Source organism: Ochlerotatus camptorhynchus, unplaced genomic scaffold, assembly GCF_037179485.1.
Source record: "Ochlerotatus camptorhynchus isolate MF236.1 unplaced genomic scaffold, CSIRO-AGI_Acam_v1.1 ptg000284l, whole genome shotgun sequence".
Classification (NCBI taxonomy): Eukaryota; Metazoa; Arthropoda; class Insecta; order Diptera; family Culicidae; genus Ochlerotatus; species Ochlerotatus camptorhynchus.
This window is the reverse complement of record NW_027040773.1, coordinates 6,656,967-6,681,447: the sequence shown is the minus strand read 5'-3', so window position 1 is coordinate 6,681,447 and position 24,481 is coordinate 6,656,967. Positions and strand designations below refer to the sequence as shown.

The 24,481-nt window shown below is 38.6% G+C and overlaps 1 protein-coding gene across 5 annotated transcripts in view; it reads right to left on the bottom strand.

The window, feature by feature from the left end:
• Atg17 (autophagy-related 17) overlaps nucleotides 1–24,481 on the bottom strand; it is a 54,080-nt gene that overhangs the window by 6,781 nt on the left and 22,818 nt on the right. For 2 of the 5 annotated variants that reach the window (XM_065228163.1, XM_065228164.1), the window contains exons 11-14: nucleotides 14,771–15,880; nucleotides 14,418–14,706; nucleotides 13,982–14,349; nucleotides 933–1,421 (exon numbers count right to left, since the gene is read on the bottom strand). In XM_065228163.1, the coding sequence (XP_065084235.1) occupies nucleotides 1,098–1,421; nucleotides 13,982–14,349; nucleotides 14,418–14,706; nucleotides 14,771–15,880 (2,091 nt within the window). In that variant the 3' untranslated portion in view covers nucleotides 933–1,097. Of the gene's footprint in view, nucleotides 1–608; nucleotides 664–932; nucleotides 1,422–12,415; nucleotides 13,390–13,981; nucleotides 14,350–14,417; nucleotides 14,707–14,770; nucleotides 15,881–24,481 lie in introns of those variants that run through there. The other 3 variants (XM_065228166.1, XM_065228167.1, XM_065228168.1) reach the window with 3 other exon arrangements.

Below are 24,481 nucleotides of genomic sequence, written 5' to 3'. Positions count from 1 at the left end.
ACTTAAATTTGACACTTCGAAAATAAATTAAGATGTTCGAAAATCCCTCTGTTGTTGATCTTCCTATTTTCAAGAAGGTGTTTGTCAAAATTGATTCCTGGTCTGTCATAAATAAGTCTGGTACAATTAGGAAAATTTCCATCGATCAAATTTAAGTGAAAATTCACCAAATGGAACACAGCCTAAGTCATGATTTCAAAATTATGTTTTTAAACATTTTTATAGGATTTTTTTAATTATTTCCACATTCTTATGATAATAACCTTCAAGATAGTGTTAAAATATGCTATACATAATTCCTTATGAAAAATAAATGCAATGATGTTGTAAACATAATTTTATAGTTTAATATGAAAAACGAAAACGTCCATCTGTTAAATGTAATTGAAAGCCCAGATTCATTCTCGCGCGTGCCTTTCTCGTACATGTTTTGAATAGAATAAGGATACAATTTTATAAAATTCGAAGGAAGTCAGATACAAACAAAATGAAGCCGGCTGTTTGATCGGAAATTTCCATATCACCCACGCATACGAAAAAGACAAAGACGTTAAGAATCATTACATTTAGGAAAGCAAATTCAAACCACTCACAACAGTTGGACTTACATTTCGGAAGCATCAAATAATGCAGCACAAGCCCTCCAAAGGATAAGGGGGAGCCCTTAAAGTTGAAAAATACGTCCCGTTAGATACTTTTGTAGATAATTTTTTAAGTATTATGAAGAAAATGATCTGTACTACTGTTGGGATACGATTGTTCGATTCGGATGATTTTATCAATATTTTGATCTTTAGTTTTCATGTTCTGTTTTGTGAACTAATTTATGATGGGAATAAAATAAAACATCTAGTATAAAAATAAAATAAAAACGGATTTCAATAGTCAATGATAATCATTTTATTGGTTGCATGTAATTTGCGATTGATTCAAATTAACCCACTGTACGGCTTATGAGTCAAATATGTTTGATATGATTCGCTAGCACACTCAATTAGTAAATCTTGAACTCTTAGCAACAAATTACACATACGATATCACGCGAACTAATCATTTCGAAAACATTCCTATGCCTATGTTAGCCAAGCGCACTCATTCTACTCAGTGCAATAGTTGAGCAGATCACTATCATCGTCCTTGGTCTCGAGGGAACGGTACTCTGAATCAGCCGAGTCGCTCACGTCGTCCGACAGTGGATCACCGGAAGCTACCGTCAGTGTAGCCATTGCTGCTGTATTGATTTCATCAATGAGTGTACCGATGGAACCAGTATTGGTCGATCCAATGGAGGCGGCGGTGGGTGTATCTACAACGATGCTACCGGTACTAGTGCTGAGAGTACTTGCGATCATCATGGCACCATCAACTACATCGACTGCTTCAGTGATTATCGGGAATGGATTGTACCATACCGTCGTCACCTGTTTTGAGGTTGGTTATGCGAAAAGGGGTGATGAGTGATGTTACCAGAATACGTGCCGTTAGTCTCCGTTAACATGCATGCATTACAATGGTTGTGAAAATGTTAGGACAATGTAGTAAAGAATGTACACACCAAAAATTGGCCAAACCATCGAGCTCCTAATTTTTTTTTTCGAGCTCACACAAACTTTATGTTAATGATAAGACGAAGCTCGGTATCTCAGCTTCCGACGAAAAAAAAAATGTAGAATATCATTGAGTTTCTGTGAAATGATGCCGGAAAAACGCTGATGCAGTTAAACACAAAAGACATGAGATGTCTGTAAAATCCTTAACCCAGAAAGTTTTCCGTTGTTTTGAGGCGCAAAACTGTGTTTTTGACGAAAGTGGTAGAACAAAAAACGTTCCATGCAATCTATAATTATCGAATCAATTCAAAAAAGTTCTTGTTTAAAGTCGATAGTAATTTAATTGATTTTCAATATTTATTAAGCTGAAACCTCAAGAATTCATACGAGCACAAGGGGAATCATTAATAAGTACCAACTAGTTGATGGAAGATTGACAAAGATGAGACGGATCGAAAAGTAGTGGATTACCTGTACTACCATGGAAGGGGAGAGTTCAACTTATAATAAACAATGTTCTAATTATCATTCACAATCTTTGAATGATGAAAAATTAATGACCATGCTTCCGATAACAGATTTCCATCCAATGTTTTAGTTTAACTTTCTCAACTCTTTGAATGAGATCAGAAATGTATGATTATAAGTCCAATTACGTTCATTCTTTTACTTTCATTTAGTATTTTAACGCCTAAGTGCCTTTAAACCAGACGCAAATGGTCGGAGAATAATGTATTTCAAGAAAATCAAATTTTCAAAATGGTTACATCTCTCTTCTTTCGCGACCTTCTTATCTTTGCTTGAAGAGATTCTTTGAATCATTATTTAAGCCTAAAATACAGTAAAGAAAACCCTATGCTAGTAGGGTAGAGAACAACTTCGGCCTAATCGCCCATTTTGGGCCTATCGAGCAGAAAACTTCAAATAAATCCATGATTTCAGAGTTAACAAGTCAATTATGCGTTTGGTACGATACTTTAGTCAATAAGCTACCGAACGAAGTCAATGAGAACGCGTGATATGAAGATTTGCACCCATTATTCCCAAAAACAAAAGAAGTGCTCCGACCGAATCATTTTTATCTTCATCCGATAGGCCGAAGTGAATTCATTGGCCTTTGAATGGCGTTTCAATGCGTTAGGCCGAGTTTAGAATCCGTAGGCCGAGTTTGGCGTCAAGAAGCAGTGTTAGACTTTTGACAATTTCTCAACGATTGGTTTCTCTTTATCAAATCTTACGGTACGTACGGAAAGGTAAATAAATTTAAAAGCCATCAGTAATAATACCATTCCGTTTGGTGCTAAACTGCGCTGGAGTAAGAAAGACTAAATGCGGGTTGTGCTTAATAGGCCGGAAATGGGGTAGTTAACCCTACAGTTTAATTTTCAAAAAAAGACAAATTTCTGAAAAAAAAGACCTTGTTTAAAATTACATTGACTTCATTATGTTATGTCGCTCAATTGAAAATGAAGCCTACTATGTTATCTGACTTATAATGAATATACGTTATATACGACCAACAAAAATACAACGTATACTTCGTCTAATTTTACATTGGAAATGGTATGCAAAATTAGACGAGTCATACGTTGTATTCGGGGTACTCGTATACAACGTATATTCGTTATAAGTCAGGTAACACAGTAGGCAGGACGGTTCAAAGCTAGCTATATGTTGTCAACATGATATCCATTATTTTTGAAACGGTTTTTTCCATGACCTATTTTTGGTGTGTACAATATTTAATAGCTCAAAACTTACCAGTTATACATTATCATGAAATCATACACAGCAAAAAAATAATTTTGATATCACATCAAAGTGGATGCACTACAATCATGTCGAAAATTTCATGTAATTTTTATGACCACATAAATAAACAAATGCAGTAAAAGCAGCGTAATGTCAGTTCATGCATTGTATTAATGATAATTTTGTCCTTTTTAGCAAGTAATATTACACCATATTTTCGACATGATTGTAGTGCATCCACTTTGACGTGATATCAAAATTATTTTTTTGCTGTGTAATTAAGAACTAAAACAAGCACCAAAGACACCAAAAGTTAGGCTAGTTCAATACGTGTCTCAAAAAAGCACATCTAAGATACGAATGTCATTCCCATATAAAGGGTGATACGGTCAAAATTTGGTCAATATCAACTTGACGTATTTCTTTCAATTTTGCATTTAAAAAACCTGAACACCCCTCATTTTGAAGGTGTGTGTGTGTGTGTAGAATGTTGCTCCTATTTTGATTTTGGAATTCACTCTTCAGTTGTCAAAATGCCGTCCAAGCAAGAAGAGCAGCGTATCAAAATTTTGCTCGCGCATCGCGAAAATCCGAGCTACTCGCACGCAAAGTTGGCAAAATCGCTAAAAGTTGCCAAATCAACCGTTACAAATGTAATTAAAGTGTTTGGGGAACGTTTGTCGACAGCCAGGAAGTCTGGATCGGGGGGAAATCGAAAACCGGAAGCCGCTGAGATGACAAAGAGAGTTGCCGGTAGTTTCAAGCGAAACCCTAACCTCTCTCTCCGAGATGCCGCAAATAAGCTGGGTGTATCGTCTACAACCGTGCATCGAGCCAAAAAACGAGCCGGACTATCGACTTACAAGAAGGTAGTGACTCCAAATCGCAATGATAAACAAAATACGACGGCCAAAGCGCGATCCCGGAGGCTGTACACGACGATGCTGACGAAGTTTGACTGCGTCGTAATGGACGACGAAACCTACGTCAAAGCAGACTACAAGCAGCTTCCGGGACAGGAGTTTTATACGGCAAAAGGAAGGGGAAAGGTAGCAGATGTTTTCAAGCACATGAAACTGTCAAAGTTCGCAAAGAAATATCTGGTTTGGCAAGCCATCTGTACCTGTGGCTTGAAAAGCAGCATTTTCATAGCTTCCGGGACTGTCAACCAAGAAATTTACGTGAAAGAGTGTTTGAATAAACGTCTGCTGCCTTTCCTGAAGAAACACGGTTGTTCCGTACTGTTTTGGCCGGATTTGGCATCTTGCCATGACGGTAAAAAGGCCATGGAGTGGTACGCCGCCAACAACGTGCAGGTGGTTCCCAAGGACAAGAACCCTCCCAACACGCCAGAGCTCCGCCCAATTGAGAAATACTGGGCTATTGTCAAGCGGAACCTAAAGAAGACCAAAAAAACTGCTAAGGGCGAGCAGCAGTTCAAGGCAAGCTGGCTTTCTGCGGCGAAGAAGGTGGACAAGGTGGCTGTACAAAATCTGATGGCAGGGGTCAAGCGTAAGGCCCGGCAATTCGGATTTGGAAAAGCGGAAGCCTAACTGAATATTTTTCCTGAATTTTATACTAATTGAACTTGAAAAAGAAATTTAATTTGATTTTTTAAATAAACGATTTCACCGATTTACACGCGTTTTCCCTTGACCAAATTTTGACCGTATCACCCTTTACTTTGTGTAGTTCAAAGTGAAGCCGAAAAATCCTGGTTCTCTGGTTCGATTTAACGTCAACATTTGACAGCTACTGTAAATATTCGCAAGCAAACTCTGTCCATGCGTGATAAGTGAGTGGCGGGAAGGATTTTTTTTAAATCTTTGTTGTGCCATAGGCGCTGTTTACTGTGTTGTACACGAATTATAGTTGCCTAAAAATTAGGTTCCTTTTTATTTGGATGTGATAGCAGCATTACTACACAGGTAAAAACTTTTAACGCGATATGACCATGCAGCACACATGAATGTAGCTTAAAAACGTGTTGTCAGCACTAACACCACCAGGCGTACTACACGGTAAAAAGTTATCACATCATAATCCAAATGATCTTGCACTTGACTAAGTATGTTATGCAGCACTACGAATCGAAGTGATTTATCATTGATTTTCAAGTTATTTGCACTTTGAAACAAAGTGATTTGTCGTTGAAAAATATGTACTGTATAACACCTCTAAATCAAAATGATTATCATTTGAATCGGCACCACTGTTTTCATCCATTGAATTTGATTAGTTTTGCTTTTGGAAGCAAATGTCAAAAACGCACATGACAAACATTACTCATGGAGAAGGCAAGTCAAGTGAGAGAAGCGATAATTCTCCATCTGCACCCGAAATAATTTGCGCTCTTGAGCGGGGGTAATACGGAATTGCTGCTGTTTTCAATAATAGTGTATTATTCAGATAAGTTCGATTACAAAACATTGCCAAATTTATCAAATTTATTGCTCAATGTCTCGTCTTGCTTCTACTAAAAGCCTTGCGATGTTGTTCAATATCACTTGGAAACATGTGATCTGAGTATCATACTGCAAGCCTTGTTATATGTTATTCAAAATATGACCATATCTTATTATGGTCATATTTTGAATAACATATAACAAGGCTTGCAGTATGAACAAGGGTTTATATTTATTTAAAACCCAAATTAAATCCAAGGATACGTTATTTAAACTTAAAGTGACCGATTGTTAATACCAGTATTGTTGACATTTCGAGTTCAAATCACAGCACATGAACAACGATGTGCAGTAAAATCTAAAATGAAGTGATATACTGTTGATTTCATCGTGCTTCAATATGATCTCTTCCTTGCACATCGAATTTAAATGTTTGGCAAGTAGTGCAAATTCAACAGCAAATCACTTCACATGAACATGATGCTTTTTAACCGTGAGGTTTCAGTTTGACATTAAAGGCCTAAACGCAATATGGGCGGGAGCGGAACGGAAATGGAAAGTTTGACAGTTGTCACAAATAACATCAAGATTCCCATCCGATTTTTAACCGAATTGGTTCTAACGAGGGGGACGACTCTATCTACGATGCAGAAAAGATTGTGTTTTGCTGTGGCCAGCTGCACGCACGCTGAGTAGATAGAAGGAAGATTTATGTCGATTTTGAAGATTTCCTGCAAAAAGATGAGGCACGATGCAAGTAGATGCGAGAAATGAAAGATGATTTATCGAAGATTGATTCGCTAGTGTGAGATTTTTTGAGCATCTAGAATTGATGTGTCGCCCCCCTCGGGATCTAACTAGTTTTCAATCCGACAAGTTGGTTTACTCAGATCGGGCTTTTCCGCTCCGCTTCCACTGTCATTGCGCTTGGGCCTTAACGCAACGTACAACTGGCTCTGATTAACCACCGAAAGAGACAGACAACATTTTAAAAACATAATGTAAAATGGAAATTACATCGGCGCTGTGGTGATGAATGGATGTGCGGACAAGTTATCTCGTTTTCGTTTTTGCGGTGTAGCTACACCTGGGATGGGACTTGACAATCGGGTAGCGATTTCGAGCCAATTTGCTGTCAAATCCGAGCCAGTTTCTGATTGGTCGATTTGACAATAGCAATCGTGGAATAAAAACGACAGAGGGATCGCATCTGGCTGGCAATGATGCCGGAATCAATGTTGACGTCAATGGCGTTGATAATTGTTTATATTTGCGAAAGGAAAGTTGAGTGCACTGAGTGCACTGCGTGTTTTAAGCGATGGATATTGTTGTTTGTTTATGGTTGTTTTTATTGTGCTGAGCAAAAATGATGTACAAGCAGCTAAACTGCGGAAGAAACTCCGAATAAAATCCAAATTAAAATTGAAAAAATATTTTACATTCCAGGCATCATCTAAACCCACGTCAAACACCACGCACAACTTTTCGAAGGACATTCTTCAAAAACATTAAGAAGAGTGAGAAGCTCGATTGTCAAGTCCCGTCCCGGCACTACACCAGTGCTACACCGCAAAAACGAAAACGACATTAGAGCTTTACCATAGGAGGCAGTGCCCCCGTCTGGCAGAGATACCTCGACGGCAAAAAAAAAGTAGAAAGGTGAAGAGAACAGGATCAGCGCAGCCAATATCAAAATCGATCTTCTGAACTGCCTATAATCCCATATCAGTCCTATATGGAAAAAAGTAGGCATTGAGAAAATGGCACTTGAAGTTAAGAAGTTCTATTTTCATGTAAATATTTAAAAAAAATCATCGTAAATTAATTGATAATTTTGTCTAGTTAAAATCAGTTGTCATGAACCCTGAATGTTTTGTTCTATCAGCGAAAAATATGGCGATTCAAAAAGCAGAACTGTAACTTGAGTTCTGCGATATGCGATTACTTTGCTTGATGGGACAAACTGACTTGATGTTGTTTTCACGTTTTTCATTATCAAAGACCTAGTTTGATCACGTAATATGAAAGTAGATGCCAATTGCAGGGCTGTTACATGATTTTCTAAATTTGATCCGCGAAATCCGCGATTTCTCAAAAGAAATCCACGACTTCAAATACTAATCCACGACAAAAAAAAAAACTGTTTTCATTGCCTAAAAATAGCATTTGTATACTAGTACATGGCATTTCTTTGAAGTACTTTCACATTTTAATTGAGAGCTTTCTATGCCTGTACTAGAAACACTGGATAAGAGACCAGCGGAGACACTGTTATGATTCCAATCGAACTGTCAAAAGCGGTTCCAGTCTGCAATGTTTACAAATGGTTTATTTCAATTAGGGAGGAGTATTAAAATCGTTTAACAATCACTCATGAACTCGCTCGTCGGTGCATTGGCGAAGTCACTCGCAAGCAGTAACAAATGCAAGTGATGCCAGAAATGCTTTGATGGTTATCTTGTTGCCAAATTCATGTTTTTTCTCCGCTGGTCTCTTATTCCAGTGTATCTAGCCTGTACCATCGTATGCCCAAGGAAGTAGAGAAATTTTCCAACCCAAAAAATTAATAGACCGGACGGAAATAGAACTCAGTCGCCTCCAGCATGGACTTGCTTTGTAGCTGCGCCTTTACCGACTGAGCTAAAGGAGTATCGTTTGTAACCTTTGAATTTAAAAAAAAGAATAACATTGTATCATCTTTAGTTATTTATGTGTAGTATAAATTCTGAGTAATTAGTGAACATAATAAAACACCCTAACATTATGAAATTCTATTGAATAATACCGGCCTAGATATAATGAAACATTAATAAAAAAATAATGCATTTTCATTTGAAATGCAAATTTTCTTGAAAATTAACCAGAGACTAATTTTGCTGTCCTAAATGTTGTAGTTAATTTGGCTCTAGTTCTCTCAAATTTTTACCGATTCAAACCAAACACCCTGCACATAATTGAGAAATTACCAAAGTTTCATAAGTCACGCTTGTTGGTCACGTCGTGGTTGTGTATTTACACGGATATTCCTTGAGTTCTGCCCAACGGTGAGACATTTTCATGATATATTTATTTATTTCTAATATGAACCTAGCACTTTTCGTTGTCAAATCATAACCGAATCGTATAAATGTGACTTTATGGATCATGCACGACTCATTACTGTGTATACCGGAAATTATAGGTTTTCCAAATCGTCAAGGACATTAGTTGATTTGTTCTACTAGATCAACCAAGACTGCAATAATGTCTGTAGTATCGAAAAATGTCCAATCAGATTCAAAGTGTCTATGTGGATCACGCATGATCTATTTCCGAGTAATCCAGATGTTCAAGGTTCTTCAAATCATCCTGGAGTTCAGATAATTTGATCTACTAGATCAACCGAGATTGGGACAATGTCTTTAGAATCGAAATATTTCCAGACCGATGCACAGTGTCTATGTGGGTCATGCATGAACTATTGTCATGTATACCAGATGTTTTAAGTACTCCAAACCGTTCTGGGCCTCATAGCTTAGTCAGTAAAGGCACGGTATTACCATAGAGGTAACTCTAAGACTACTGGGTCCCGAAGAAAATCATTATTATTTTTGGCTCACTCAGTACCAGAACAACGGTCCCAAGCAGTCCCAAGCTATTTCACTCACCCCTGCATGTTCTGCATGAATCCACACACCCCTGATGTTATCTGTCAAACTTTCATAGCGAATCAAAACAAACATAGTGTAGTAATAGAATTTCAACTAGAATAGGGTACGTTAATCGTTTGCTTGGGACCAATAGGCTACTAAAGTGGTGAGCCAATTTAAAATCGTTAGTTTCGTATTGATTGTTGGTATAATTGTGTTTTTGCCACACAATATACAAATTCATGCATTGGTATTGGCATCGAAAGCTCTCAATTAATAACTTTGAGAGTGCATTTAGAACACTAAGTGGAGAGCATGCAATAAGCTAATATGCACTAATCAATAAGCTTGAAATGCGAATAAGAAGAAGAAGAAATCGTTCTGGAGTGATTTATTCAACTAGATCAACTATGACTGGGATGAAGTCTTTAATTATTTCCACGTATACCAGATTTAAAATTTAGTCGATTTCTGAATGAAATAGATCATTTTCGTAGTTGGAAACGCTTAACATCAAATATCAGAATTAAAGTGGACATTTGATACGATAGATGAGGAGATGAAAGTAAAGAGTTGATAGTTCCGTTATAGTGTGGCAGTGTAAAATTATGCTAAATATATAAAGGAGAAAGCGAACAATGGATAATTTTGAGGAAGGTACGAATAGAGTAGAGCATCTCCTTTACCAAGCTCATCCGTTAATGAGGGATGGTGAGGGGTGTTTCCCCCTGCCACCACTGGCAAAAGGGATGATCACCGATTTGCTTATGTACCTCTGATGTTCGGAAACAGTTCTATTGATTGTTTCACACTCAAGTGGCCATCTGACGTAACCAACTGCCCGATTCGTACCTTCCTTAAGATTGTCCTTTGCTCGCTTTCTACATTGATAAACAATTTTCACACTGCCGTACTATAACGGAACTATCAACTCTATAATTGAATCTCCTCCTCGGTCGTATAAAATCTCCATTTTAAGTCTGATATTTGACGTTAAGCATCTCCGACTATGTAAATCGTTAAATTCACGCATGAATTAATAAAATAACACATGATTAGTTAAAGTAGATTATTTTCGATTTTTATTGATTCTTTTAAAAACTCCCTGAAGGCTCCTTCCATAAATCCATCCTTAGAATTTCCAAGCAATTAACCTCAGAATTTTCATAAATTTCTGCTTAGAATAATCATGGACTTCTCCCTTGCATTCAATTCGTATTTTCCTTAGAATCCCCAAAGTATTTCCTCAGAATTCTCAAAACAAAAATCCATCACAAACTTTGAAATTCTTCTCAGAATTCCTTTGAGATTGAACCCTCAAAATTCGATTCCATTTGAATTCTTCTCGGAATTTATTTCGAACTCTTTAGAATTCTCTTGAAAGTATCGTCAGTAATCACCCCAGAATTCTTTTAGAACTATCCACAGAGATCATCTTTAGAGTTCACGGGATATTCATGGAATTTTCATCAGAGCCATTTTAGAACTAATTTTGAATTCTTATTATAATTGGACCTAGAATCCTCATCCAATCATCATAGTATTCTTTTTAGAACACTCGTTAAAATGCACTCTCAATTACATTAGAATTATTTCCAAAATTGTTTCGGAGCTGAATTTTGCGTCTCTAATAATTTAAACAATAATCAAAAGCGACGCTTGTATGTGTTAAGCCAAGTTTAACTATATAGGTAAACCTGGCTTAAGATTTAAGCGGATATGAAGAAATCGGTCGTCAGAACACTTAATTTTACATGAGACTTTCGTAGTCTGTACGTTGGTATTCTTCTCTGATATATCTTGGTGTCTGCCCTAGAATCCTTTGAAATTCTCTTTTAAATCGAAATTGAAGGCATTTCCCAATAGTTTTCCTGGTGTTCTAACGTTTTGCGGTTCACTGGTCACCCTGGTTAAAATTTTCAATTGTTTAACAGATATGTATATTTTGTTAAAACTACTGTAGACTTTCTAAGTGCCAAGTAATCAATTTAAACATTTTGTGAAAAAATGACTTTAGTGACTATTTTTACGGAAATAGTGACTTTAGTGACTTTTTGGTATAAAAAGTGACTTTTTAGTGACTGGCTTCAAAATAGTGACCAAGTCACTAAAAAGTGACCTGCTACCAGCCCTGCATAGGTAAACATGGTTTATTTGTTATGTATATTGAATAATATTGGAAAATTAAATAGATAAATTTAGTAAACAATTGCTATTGCTAGCATGATTAATAATCAAAAGGCTATGTTTATAAATAAGCAGTAATCGATTTCACTCCAATTAAGTCATATGGCCCTTTTGCCCCATTGCAGTTTCAAAAAAAGATTTCAGAGGACATTTAATTTGCATTACATTGTTGATTTATGAAGCCAATGTTATGAACTTGTAATACGGTGTGCAAACTCCTATAAATATTCACTGTTTGGCACGTACAATTGTTAACGTGGCACTCTTGACCAGTGTTCGGAAAATCATTCTCAAATCTCATTCATTGAGCCTCGCTGCGAGAATAAACTCGCATGCGAATGCGGCAACCAAAATTCACGCTTGAGATTCTCATACATATTCACGCACTCACACTCACAACGCCAAAAAATCATTTCAGCTTTAAACTCATAAAAACCACTCAAACATCAATTGATATCATGCCTATGCATGTTGTGTTAGTTTTCCAACCCCTGATGCACAAACAATAGTAATAACAATGAATAACACCAAAATATAAAGCAATGAATTTTTGAACCTGAAAACTCATCGGTGATTTTTGCGACGTTAAATTTTGCAAGACAAAACTCATTGGCGCATGAACTCATGCATGAGATTTGAGTTTTTGAGATTTTCCGAACACTGCTCTTGACCCACCAGACCCTATCCATGGCGGAAACGTACATCATACTGAAGGCAGAGGCTGACAGGATTCGACTTGTCATTAACGAAAGACATAAGCGGGTGAGGCTCAAGGGAAAGCAATGTTAGTCTGTCACCACGAGTTCGGATTGACGGCGATGAAATAGAGGTAGCTGACAAGTTAATACGTTAGAGCTGGCCGACGAGTGTAATGTTAGTAATAACAAAAGCAAAGAAATTCAGACACAAAGTCGCTCCGGTCGAATCAAGTTCGCCGCCGCCCGTAGATGACTATCTACAAAACGCTGATTAGGCCAGTAATCCTCTACGGCCACAAGACCTGGACTATGCTCGTGGGGTGCAGCCCATTGGAAGAAATCGTCCTAATTTGTTTAATGCTTAAATGTATCAAGCTAATGCATATATGCCATATACAGTAATGACCCGATTTTATCAAATCCCTTTTTGAAATTAATTTCTTTCTAAGGTTCGACGACACCCATGCGCTATTTCAGTTGTCTTATTACACAACCTTAAACATCCAACTTGACGATGAATGAGAAAGATTTGGAATTACGGTTATGTGAAATTTTTGAAAGATAAAAGTCTGATGCGTTGAGGAGTTGATATAATCGGATCATTGCTGTAGTACCATATGGATGTCTGAAACTTGATGGGTAACTGAGCCATTCTTGTTGTTCTCTTTAATCCATGATAATAGTGTCAACGAGCAGACAAACCAAGGCGCAACACAATGCTTTATTAGAGATCGCAACAAAACGTGCTAACCGAACAACAGAACAAATGCAAGCCATGCACAACGTAATGAAAAAATGGGCAACATTAAGCAAAAGGACTTTGAGAATGAATAACACAATTTTGGATTAGGTTTTTTCTAAACATTCAAAACTTTATTCGCACAGTTCTTCACTTTTCTTTGCTGTTTTCGTTATTTTTTTGTCCTTAATTTTGTCTAAATATAACATAAAAAGTTTTCTTAAGTCCTTTCCCTTAATAAACCGTGTCTCACTAGTTATGAGTTTGTTGATCATTATGCTCATATGATATCGTACAACCTGCCTATATGGTAATTAAAATAGAAGCGAAATAGAAAGCCACATTTTGTTTCCGCCAAAATCTCCCCCTGTGTGTGTTTCTCTTTCACTCGTCGTCGTTGAGAAGAAGAAAAGCTCTCAACAGCATCAGCTTGTGTTTCAGTTCGTATCGTATGCGTTTGTTTGATATCAATAGCATCGAGCAAGACGCGCGCCAAGAAGGAACAAAGAAAAAAGAAGAAAACAATGAAGCAAGAAAGCATTTTTTTTCGTGTTCATGTTGCTTTAAAACTTTAGACGGGTCTCTGGGAAAGAATAGTACATTGAGTATCAAAACATGTGTAAATATTGTCACAATTCTCAGGTGTTAAAAACTTGCACATAAAAATGTATAATTAATGAAGCCATTCTCATTCGCCTTCAAGCGTTCGTTCCAGTAAGCCACTATGAGTAAGATAAAGATAGATGCTACCTAACATGAATCGCTCTGATTGGTGGATGACTTTTTTTAGAAATGAATTTTATCTTTATGCGTACCTACGTTAATGAAGCTCACGAAAAAGCATATAATGGAAGCAATTGAATCGAAAGCAGCCTGACTGAGAAAAGCGGATCACTACAGACAGTGTTCTCGTCCAGAAATGCATAATATGGGTGCAGATTAAGAGTAAATGTATGTGAGTGAGTGAGTGAATGAGTACAGACGTTGTGATTGCTTGTACTTATCACAAATAGAAATTTACCGTCGTATTACTATTGCTGCTGTCCTGTTGTTCAGCTGGATCATCATGCTCCTCCTCACAGACACTTTGAAAGCGAAGTTGGTGTTGTTGCTGATCTCCTTCGTCCACACTGCCACTCACACTGTACACGATGTCCTCTTCGTCAGTCACGCTGATGTTGCGTTCTTTGTAGGTACTTTTCTGCTGTTCCACCACACCGGAATCGATCATATCTCGACTAGTGCTACTCTGGATTGCCGAATCTTCCATCAAAGGGGAGATTATCTGTTCGGTTTGTGCGAACGAATCGATCAGAAGCCCAGGAGTCCCAGCTGTCATGCTTTGATCGGTAATCGTCGACGAAGAGCGACTCAGTTCTGACATTTTACCTTTAATCAAAATACAATACACATGTATAATACGCCTTGCCTTGTCTACCATAATTCTTTATACATACTTCTTTCCTTCTTGTGGGAGTGCTTATCCGGATCGACACTTTTCGATGTACTGCTGCTGGTACTAGTTCCACTGCTACTGCTACTTGGCATCGGTTTGACTTTCACCCGGTAGAACCGTGTGCCTCGGGACACCTTGTATCGGTTCTCATCCTTACGCGCATGGCAGTATTCTTTATCCAGCACGGTGCCCATGCAGTGGATTATCTTTGGCACCTTGCCCGGTACTAGCTGCGAAAGGTTAAACGCCGCATAACTATCGGCATGAAGAAAATACAGCACCGGCGCATTCTGAAAATGTAAAACAATAACCCTTAATCGCAAATATAATCAATATAAATTTACTCTCAATTACCTGCACGATTGTGTACTGATCGTATGTGCCATTGAAGACAAACAGCACAGTATCTCCTTTAGAACAAGACTGAACCGAAACACCACCACTGGCAAGCGGCCTGTTGTGCAGTCTTTCCAGCTCTTTAGTCAACTGTTGCTTGTCCCGTTCGAGTGACTCGATCCGCTCTTTAAAATTCGTTTGAGTGGAGCACAGCTCCGGATCCGTCAGTGATTGAATGGTTTCCTTGTACCGTTGGTTTTCTTTCAGCAAAAGTACCTCCTTATCCCGCAGCTCATCCAACTGTCGTTCTTTTTCCTCTAGGATTCTCTTATAGATGTCGCTGCTCCCCGTTGGCGTCCCGGGTGAATTGGCCAGTGAACGCTGCGATTGTGGTCTCAAAGTTTGTACAGACTCCCATCGTTGCCTTTCCTCATAGATTGCTGCTTTAATTGCACGTTCCTTTTCCCGATTAAAATCCTCCTTAGCCTGTGCCAGCAGTTGCTCATGACTCGCAATATCGATCATGTCTGGCTTCTCAATCTTTTCCAAGCTGGTATCCGAAGGCGATCTATCCATGCTTGTCATTAGCTTGTATCTACACCGTAGCGATTCGATTTCAGTTTTGTGCTTATGCTCCAGTTGTTCCACGGCTTCTTGAATTGCCTTCATTTTATCCACGTCGACATCGGCCAATTGCTTTTCCAGTCTACTAACGACTTCCTTCATTTCGTCAATCTTCTCGTTCAGTTCCTTTTTCTCGCATTCATACTTAGATACCGTGTCAATGTGGCTTGCCTTCATCATTGCATTATCCGATCGAAGGGACTGAATTTCATCGTCCTTTAGGTGGATGCTCTTTCGCAGATCGTTCATCTCCAGCTCGTGATCCACGGTGAGCCGTTGGATCGTCTCCCGCTCGCGGTTACGGGTTTCCTCCTGTATAACAGTCCAGCACTTGTTGATTGCCTCTAGTTTACTGCGGAAATCGGCTTGGCGGGCAACATTTTCCGACTTGAGAGCCGCTAGCTGCTCTCGTAAAAATGAGATCGAAGACTGAGACAGTTGGTACACATTACGCAGGATGGATTTGAGCTTCTCGACCTCCAGCCGGGTGGTACCGAGGTTTTCCTAGAAATGAGAAAAAGAAAAGAATATTTCAGCCAAATTTATGGTTGTAACTTATGCTATTTGAAAATATTTTCAGATCGATACCGTTTCACAAAATTTAACAAATCTGGGCTTGAACTCAGTTCACTAGAGATTTTTTTTTAAATAAGGCTACTGGTGTGACATAAAACCATAGCAGCAATTCTGTCGAAAACCAACCCATTTTAAAGATATCTTACTTGTGATATATTTTTTTGTTGTGTAAATATGAATCACGAGTTGCTACACAAAGATTTGTGCTGTACACTTTCATCATCTTGCTGAAAATGGTTCGAGTAAAATAGCAAAATATCCTGAAAATATCAAAAACCTTCAGCAGGAATTCGTATTGCAGATTATCAAGAACACAGTAATTGGGAATGTTTGAAATGCCATTCACTGTTAATATCCCAAGCAACCTAAAGTTCGGATTTTACTTGAGAAACGAACTCTAAAGTTCACATCTGGTTCAAATTTAGTTCCGTGGAACTTTCTTGCTGATTAACAAGGCACTACACGTACAAACAGGACTTAATGCTCTTTAAAGTACCGCCAATATTTATTGGAAACTTGAAAGTTCAACCGAAGTTTCTTGTTCCTGTTCAATTGAACTGTGAAGTTCACAAAAGGTTAATAAAGAACCTGTTTCGAACCTCTAACACAAAGTTCAATCTAAGTACTAACCGTACCTTTAAGCAGCGCGAAAGTTCACAATTAAGCTATGTTGAACTTCTTTAAGGCTTTAAAGTACACGTAAAGTTCTAGATAAGACTTTGCAACAACTTAAGAAACATATAAACAAAGTTTGAAGGAAGATCGACTTGAACCTTGACTTGAACTTGTAAATTACTTTGGAAATGTCAATTTCAGAAATGTTGTTTACTTTTGAAGAGTAAAACGGTGTTCTGCTCCAAACTTGGCTATAGGTACGAAAGCGTAAAATGGATTTTTCGAAAACGATTAAAAATAATGGCTTGTTTTATTATCATCGCAATAAGCAAAATGGGAATCGGAAAACAAAGCTGCCGATCAACCAGCTAATATATTGTATTGTAAGTTTTCTTTAATATCAAATACCTAGGCATGTAATCTTATTTGCTTTACAAGATCAACAGTCTACCACATCTCAACATGCTCCAATATAAAAAGAAATTGATACCGATCGTCCAAGAAATTCATTGCTTCCCTTAGGATTTCGTCTCACCGTACATCCGAATTTCAGCCATGACTTTTTTTGACAGCTGCTTTCGTCACGGATCAATTAATCTTGTTCTGCGACACTGTTTGCGTTTAACCAGAACGAAATGTGTCCACTTTGTGATTTCCGCAGCTGGAAAGACCAACAGCTCCTTAAAGCCTCGAGCGTTCTATGTTTCTACTACGGTGAATGGTATTGCGTTTCGTACTTTTCGAGGTTTATGAAAACTTCTGAGAAAAACAAAACAAGCTGTCAAATGTCAAACGGTGCTCTTTGTCACGAAAGGCTCACTCCTCAGTCCGCAAGAGCAGATGGCCTGCCAAATGAGATATTTGGAGGCGAACTTCGACATTTTCTTCTTCTTAAATTTGTCGTCCACATCGAACTTGCTCTTGCCGGTGAAACTCTCCAACCCCGGAATTTGCTTAAAATCGGCTTTTATATACGTTTCGTCGTCCATCACACAGCAGCCATATTTTGTCAGCATCTTCTCGTAAAGCTTCCGTGCCCGAGTTTCAGCCGTCGATTGTTGCCGCTCATCGCGGTTGGGAAGTTCTGTACTTTGTATGTATGTAGTCCAGCTCTCTTCTTTGCATTCTGGACGTAGCTCTGCGACATGCCGATCTTTTTAGCCAAATCATGGCTTGAGACGTTGGGATTTGCTTTAATCATCCGCTTCACCTTTCCCTCCGTCTTTTTGTTCTCCGGTCCCGGTTTTCTTCTAGCTCCTTTGCCATGGTCCAACGTCAACACTCTGGAGACGGTTGAATGGTGAATGTTCAACATTTTTCCCAACTGCCGGTGCGACAGGTCAGGAAATTCCAGGTGTTTGGAAAGAATTTGTTCTCTCAACTCGCGTTGGTTCACCTCCATTTTCGTTAAATCAAAAAACACGACTTCGAGTTTGACAGCATGTACACAATACACATCAATGAGAAAGTGTGCAAAATTTGGTTGATTTTTACCCAATGTTAAAAAAGTTATGCCCTGTTGAATGTGTCGCAATAATTTCGTGTTCGCCCTTCATACACTCTTCGTAAATTAGGTTGGACATCATTTCCTCTTTCATCATATGAAGCAAGCTGCATGCTTATAAACATACAAACATTAAAAGAGCGTCGTGAATATGCAATGGTTTCATTTGTAAACGATATCGGTTCGCAGTGCATTGGCTCCACAGAACTTTTATCAAAATTAAATTTCTATGCACCTACTCGGCAACTCAATTATTCAACCACAATACATTGAACTATTGGTGTTGTATAAGGTATGCCGAGAAGCTTTTATTTGACTTATATCAGTTGTAACAGAGCTTATTCGATAACATTTTTGATTATTCAGCGTTTATTATACATCACTGCTTCCCCTAATTAAAATAGTGATGCTCTGTATACGCTTGCTTCTCATGTGAAGTAACGTTTAATATGACATTATTGTACATTTATTAAACGATTATTCAACTGTGGGAAAATTAACCCGAAAATAAGAGGGACGGGGGGACAGGGATGGGTGTTTTCTTTAGTGATTGTTTTCGTTATTTCTGACGTGGCATGCACCAGACAGATATTAGAAAATGAATTACATACATATACATGTCGTTGCATGGGATTCGTGCCATGTACCTCCCGATCACCAGCCGCTTGTCTTGTCATCTGAGCTATCCTAGAATTCATAATAAGGGCAGCTCAATAATCAATAAAAGCTTGCTTGAAAGTGAATACCTATCAGCACTCCCGATCGCAACTCTAACTCCATCAAGGACCTGTGGGAATGATTAATTCATTCAGCGTTGTTTTACATGAGACCAATATTACCTCTGTACCTCTCCAATTTCAAGGAAAGGATGCTCGGTTATTTTTAAACTAGATCAATGCATTCATTGTCGTGAGTCATGTGATCGACGATTACTATTTAAATTAATTAGGCGTAGCACACAAATAAAAAAGGGTTGAGCTTGGGATTGAACTCTCGACCTTCTATTTGGAAAGCGGAAACGATAACCACTACTCTACTGGTTTTGTCTTGTTGTTAGACTGAACCAGTGTTGTGGAATAATGAATGTAATACGTCATTTATAAAGCATTTACAAGGCATGCGATTAAACATGGACGCATAGTGGTATAAGAGCTATTCTGCTGACTGTATCCACCTTTATTCAGCAATATTGTAAAGCAATTCAATGAAATCTAATGATAGAGCTAGAAAACATTTATTATACGTCTAATAAAGTATGTTATTAAATCAATTGAAAACAGCCGAAAAAAAACCTTAAAGGTATGTGCAAATTACGCTTATTCAGTTTGTTATTAGATCAAGCTTCTGGCGTTGAATTGGGAAGACAGTCAACGTTTATACAGCTTTTAATTAGACAATTAATCAGATCAGATCAAACAGTGGAATAAATGTGCATCTATTAATCTCAATGAGCTTTTTTCAGCACATAATTTGACAACTCGGTTTATTCAGCATTGTACACTGTAATGCAGCATTTATTCCATATGCTTATTTGTGACTCTGAATTGTTTGTTGGGGTGAACTTGGAAGTTCGGTTAATTACTTAAAAAGTAAGCTGAATAGAATTCTCTTCATAATCTTTCGATTAGCATATAAAGCCAAAAAAGGGCTTTTATCCGAACTTTTGGTTGCTTGGGATGAACAATTTAGAAATTTAATTTTCGACCTAGAATGCAGGGATAAGCTCCAATCAAAGTTTCATGATGTATTCTTTGTTCGGATGGACTTATCTAAAGAATGACTCTTCTCAATAATGAAAATAGCGAATTTAATAGTCAGCTCATTTTTGTCAGACGTCAACTTGTAATCATCTCTGCGAATTGCGGTGGCAGATAATGAAATCAATACGCAACGAGTGTTTCAGAACAGCCAGTAAAGATGTCACATTCAAAACAGTTCAATTCATGATTGATAGCAATGTGTGAAAATGAAACTGCAACCATCTCGATATATATCTACCAAAAAGGCTTGCTTAATAACTTAAAGTTTGCAGCAAGTGCCTGTTTATTACCTCAATTTATTCCAGAAGGGTCCTTGGCATGGCAATTTGCTCACTCTTAAAAGTTCTTTTCTGATTCTTTACGAACACAACGCTAGGGGCAGACATTGTTAGCTGTGAAGTAGAAGAGTAAATAATAAAACACGTCTTTACTGGTCAAGACAACAAACTCAAGTGAGGCTTTTATTCATCCGCTTGCACGGCAATGAATGGTTGTTCAGTTGCAGTTCACATGCTTGCTTTCTAGCACACCATGAAATCGAACCACCAGCCAATCGGAATAGATAGCTCGAATTCGACTTCCGGTCTTTCACATTTCCGCGCCAATCGGCGTCCGCATACCCTTGAAGTTTTTCATCACTGGAACCCAGTCTTAGCTTCAAATCACTTGTCGCTTTCAGGTATCGCAACACCCTTTTTGTTTCCGTCCAATCCGCTTTCGTTGGTTTGCTCACCTGCCTTCCAAGAATCGATGTACTGATAGCAATATCCGGCCGAGTATTCACCGATAGATACAGCAAACCTCCGACGAGACTCTGAAACTGAGACTCTGAACTCATTGTTCGGAAACCTCTCATTCTCCTCCTTTTGCTGTAAATATCCGATGTCCATTGGAATCCGTGATCCCTTAGCTTCCGCAAGTCCAAACACGCTTTGTCACTCTTATACCCAAAAAATACTTCACGTCACCAAGTTTTGTGATCTGGAACTTGTTCTCCAAGGCTTTCACAACTCCATCGTATTCTTCGTTGTTGGATGTAACGATCAACATATCATCCACGTACACCAGGATGTACACTGTGCTGCCGTTCCTCTTCCGTACGTACAGACACGGGTCAATGTCCGCCTGTTTGAATCCAAGTCGCTTCAGAACATCATTCAGCTTTTGGTTTCAAACTCTTGCTGATTGCCTCAACCGATATAGACTTACGCAACCGACAAACAGTGTTACTTCCAACGCGCAGTGCGGGTGGTACTCGCATTTAAATAGTCTCCTCCAGATCACCATTCCAATATGCAGTCTTCACGTCAACGTGCCTAACCTGCATTCCGTCACGTCCAGCGACGGTTAGAAGTGTACGAAGCGTCACCTGTTTTGCGACCGGAGCAAAAACTTCGTCGTAGTCAAGACCATACCGCTGAGTAAAACCAACAATCAATACGAAACTATCGATTTTAAATTGGCTCACTACTTGACTAGCCTATTGGTCCCAAGCAAATAGATTAACATACCCCATTCTAGTCGAAATTCTAGTACTACACAATGTTTGTTTTGATTCTCTATGAAAGTTTGACAGATAAAATGATGGGTTCGTGGATTTTCCTATGTTTCGAGGGGTGCATGGATTTGTTTGGGACCGAAGACAGTACCAGAGCTGAACCAAAAAGTTGAGCTCGTTTCTTCGGGACCTACTAGTCTTAGAGTTACCTGTATGGTAAAACCCTGTGCAACTAATCTTGCTTTATACCGTATGATGTCACCTTGCTCATCCTGTTTCTTCTTGTAGATCCAACGGCATCCGATTACCTTGCTTCCTAATGGCAATGTTGTCAACTCCCAGGCTCCATTCTCGCTCAGAGACTTCAGTTCATCATCCATGGTAACCTTCCAACGGTCACATTCAAGACTATTTACTGCTTCTTGATAGCTGCGATATTCTTCCTGTCGACACTGAACCATCTTGCCATCTACCAAGTAACGCTAAGGTGGAACACCTTTGGTTAACCTTCCAGAACGACGAGGTGTTTCTACGAATTGCTCCTCCTGGAAGCGAGCCGACTCCTCCTGGACAGAGATAGATTCATCATCCTGGCGGAACACTTCACTACCATTAGCATCTTCGTAGAGACTCCGATCTTCAAGGCCACGCATCGTTTCTTCGCAATATTCTTCTTCAAAGCCACGAAAAACTTCGTCACTGTCTTCATCCGATTCTTTACCAGACACTTCGGATTCAGTATCGGAATCATCCGACTCTTCCAGTTCCTCACCGCTATTCGGCCTTAATGGCAACGGGGGTAACTGAAGCAATTCGTCCTCGATGACATCATGGAAATCCTCATTCGACTTCAAGAAACGAGCGTCTCGACTGAAAACAATTTTGTGAGTCTTCAAGTCAATAAAACGCCACGCTTTATGCTGCTGGGAGTATCCAACGAAAGTCATTTTCGTTGCCTGCAGCAAGCTCATGTCCGGCTTCGAACCATACCAAATCTCGAAGGGCGTCTCCTGTACCGGTTTCGTAGGCAACATGTTCTGCAAACAGCTGGCTGTACTGACCACCTCGGCCCAGTACCGATAGTGTAATCCAGATGATATGACCATACACCGCGCCATCTCTACCAGCGAACGGTTCTTGCGCTCAGCGACTCCGTTCTGCTGTGGCGTGTATGCTGTCGTGAATTGCTGCTGTATACCTTCCTGCTTCAGAAAACGTTCCATCTCTGATTCTTCCGCTAGGAGGTTGAAAAAACGGCGCTTTCACCTCCAAAATGCTGCAACTTAATTCCATCTCAATTGCAATAGCAGCAACATCACAATACTAAAACGTCACTGAGAAGGAAATTTTCAGAGCTAACCAGGTTTACAATGAAAACCTGAAATACTCAATAAAGACAATGCGTATCATAACATATCAATCATAATAGTGCTACTCCAAGCAATGAAAAAAAAAATCCATCCAAGCAAGACTATCATCCTAAATCCTCATTTAGATGATTTTCTGAGCCAATCAGGCTGTTAAGAACACAACCCAGACAACCAGAATGCACGTATATTCAAAGCTGTTTTCGTGATATACAAACATATATACAAACAAACAAGTCGTATAGAATGCAAAGAAATGGCTTATACGTACAAATGTGGAGGCCATATACGTGCATATTTTCGTTTAATTTTAAACGAGTTGATTTAACATCATATGCTATTTGATCTGTAATAACAAATCCATTTTGAAAAGTCTTACGATGTAATCCTATTAAATTTGTGATACAGTACGACGGAAAAATGAGTCATCGCATATAAGTCGGAAATTTGCATTCTATACGATTTAACTTAAACATAATGCGAGGTATGCCATTCTAATATGCGATTTTGACTTAAACTGTAGCAATTTACGATACTGTCTGTACATTGTTATACGACTTCTGGTTGTCTGGGAATAAGGAACAAGAACTACAAGTATTCAGGAAGAAATCGACCTCTTCTGTTCTACGATTCCTACATTTACTCAAAGGCGCTCCAATCCGCTCAAAGGATCGATTTTTGTTGGACACTGCTGGATCGAGCAGACGCACCAATCTAGGTTACATTTTGTCAGACACAATTAGGAAACGCACATCCCCATTTGGAGGTTGAATTTTTAAACAACTAACAACGTCTAGCGTCTACGGAAATTGAATTTTATCAACCCTCAGGATCTCAGTTCAATGGATCAATGAAAATGCTAAGGTTTAGACAGAACTATGGCTGTGGCTACCACAGTATTTTACATTTGATCGTCCATATACAGTAGCGCCAAAAGCATGCTGTGGTGGGTTCAAAACTTGACCATCCAAATTGATCAATTCTGAAATCTCGCGTAACAAAAGGGCATATCCTCGTTGGTCGATTCTCTTCATCGACTTTCTCTTTGGTTTACCACGGCTACATAAACGGAAATTCCCGGTAAGCTCGCAGCACAGTTCGACTGAAGATGATGTTAGCTTGCGCCTGAAACAAAATACACTCAATGGAAAATTCATTTGCAGTCTGGCTATTCGCCAAAGAGAATCGATTAACAATGATAGGCCCTTTTCTCGTGTTGTGCGAGAAATGTTCCAACCCACAGTGCACAGTAGTCGTAGATGGCAACATCACGAATTTAATTTAAATGTGTATAAACATTGACTCAAAAAAGTGTGTACAGGTGTTCACATAAGTATCGCCCACAATCCTACAATTTCAAAAAAAAAAAATGGAAAACCTAACTTTTTCCCTAAAGAGATAGACGGATACTTATTTGGGCTATGTTTTAGAACTACTCAAAACTATCACACTTGAAAATACAAATTTTCTATATCTAATAGTTTTCAAGATATGGACACGCACATAGAAAACGGTTTCCCCTTTAAATTTAGTTTTTAATAGTCTAGAGATAATCTAGAGATAATCAAGGTAAGTATTAATTGAGGGGTCAGAAAAAAGGTTTTCAAGTGACAATCAGAAACGGCCACTATTATAAGGTAATATGAACAGTACACACTTAACACCCTTTAAATTCTGTTAATATATATCCATGAATTCTCGCCAAAAATCTTTCGGAATTATTCTTATAATTCACTTGCTATTCTCCTCACGATCTCCATAAAATTCTACTCAAAATCAGCTAGA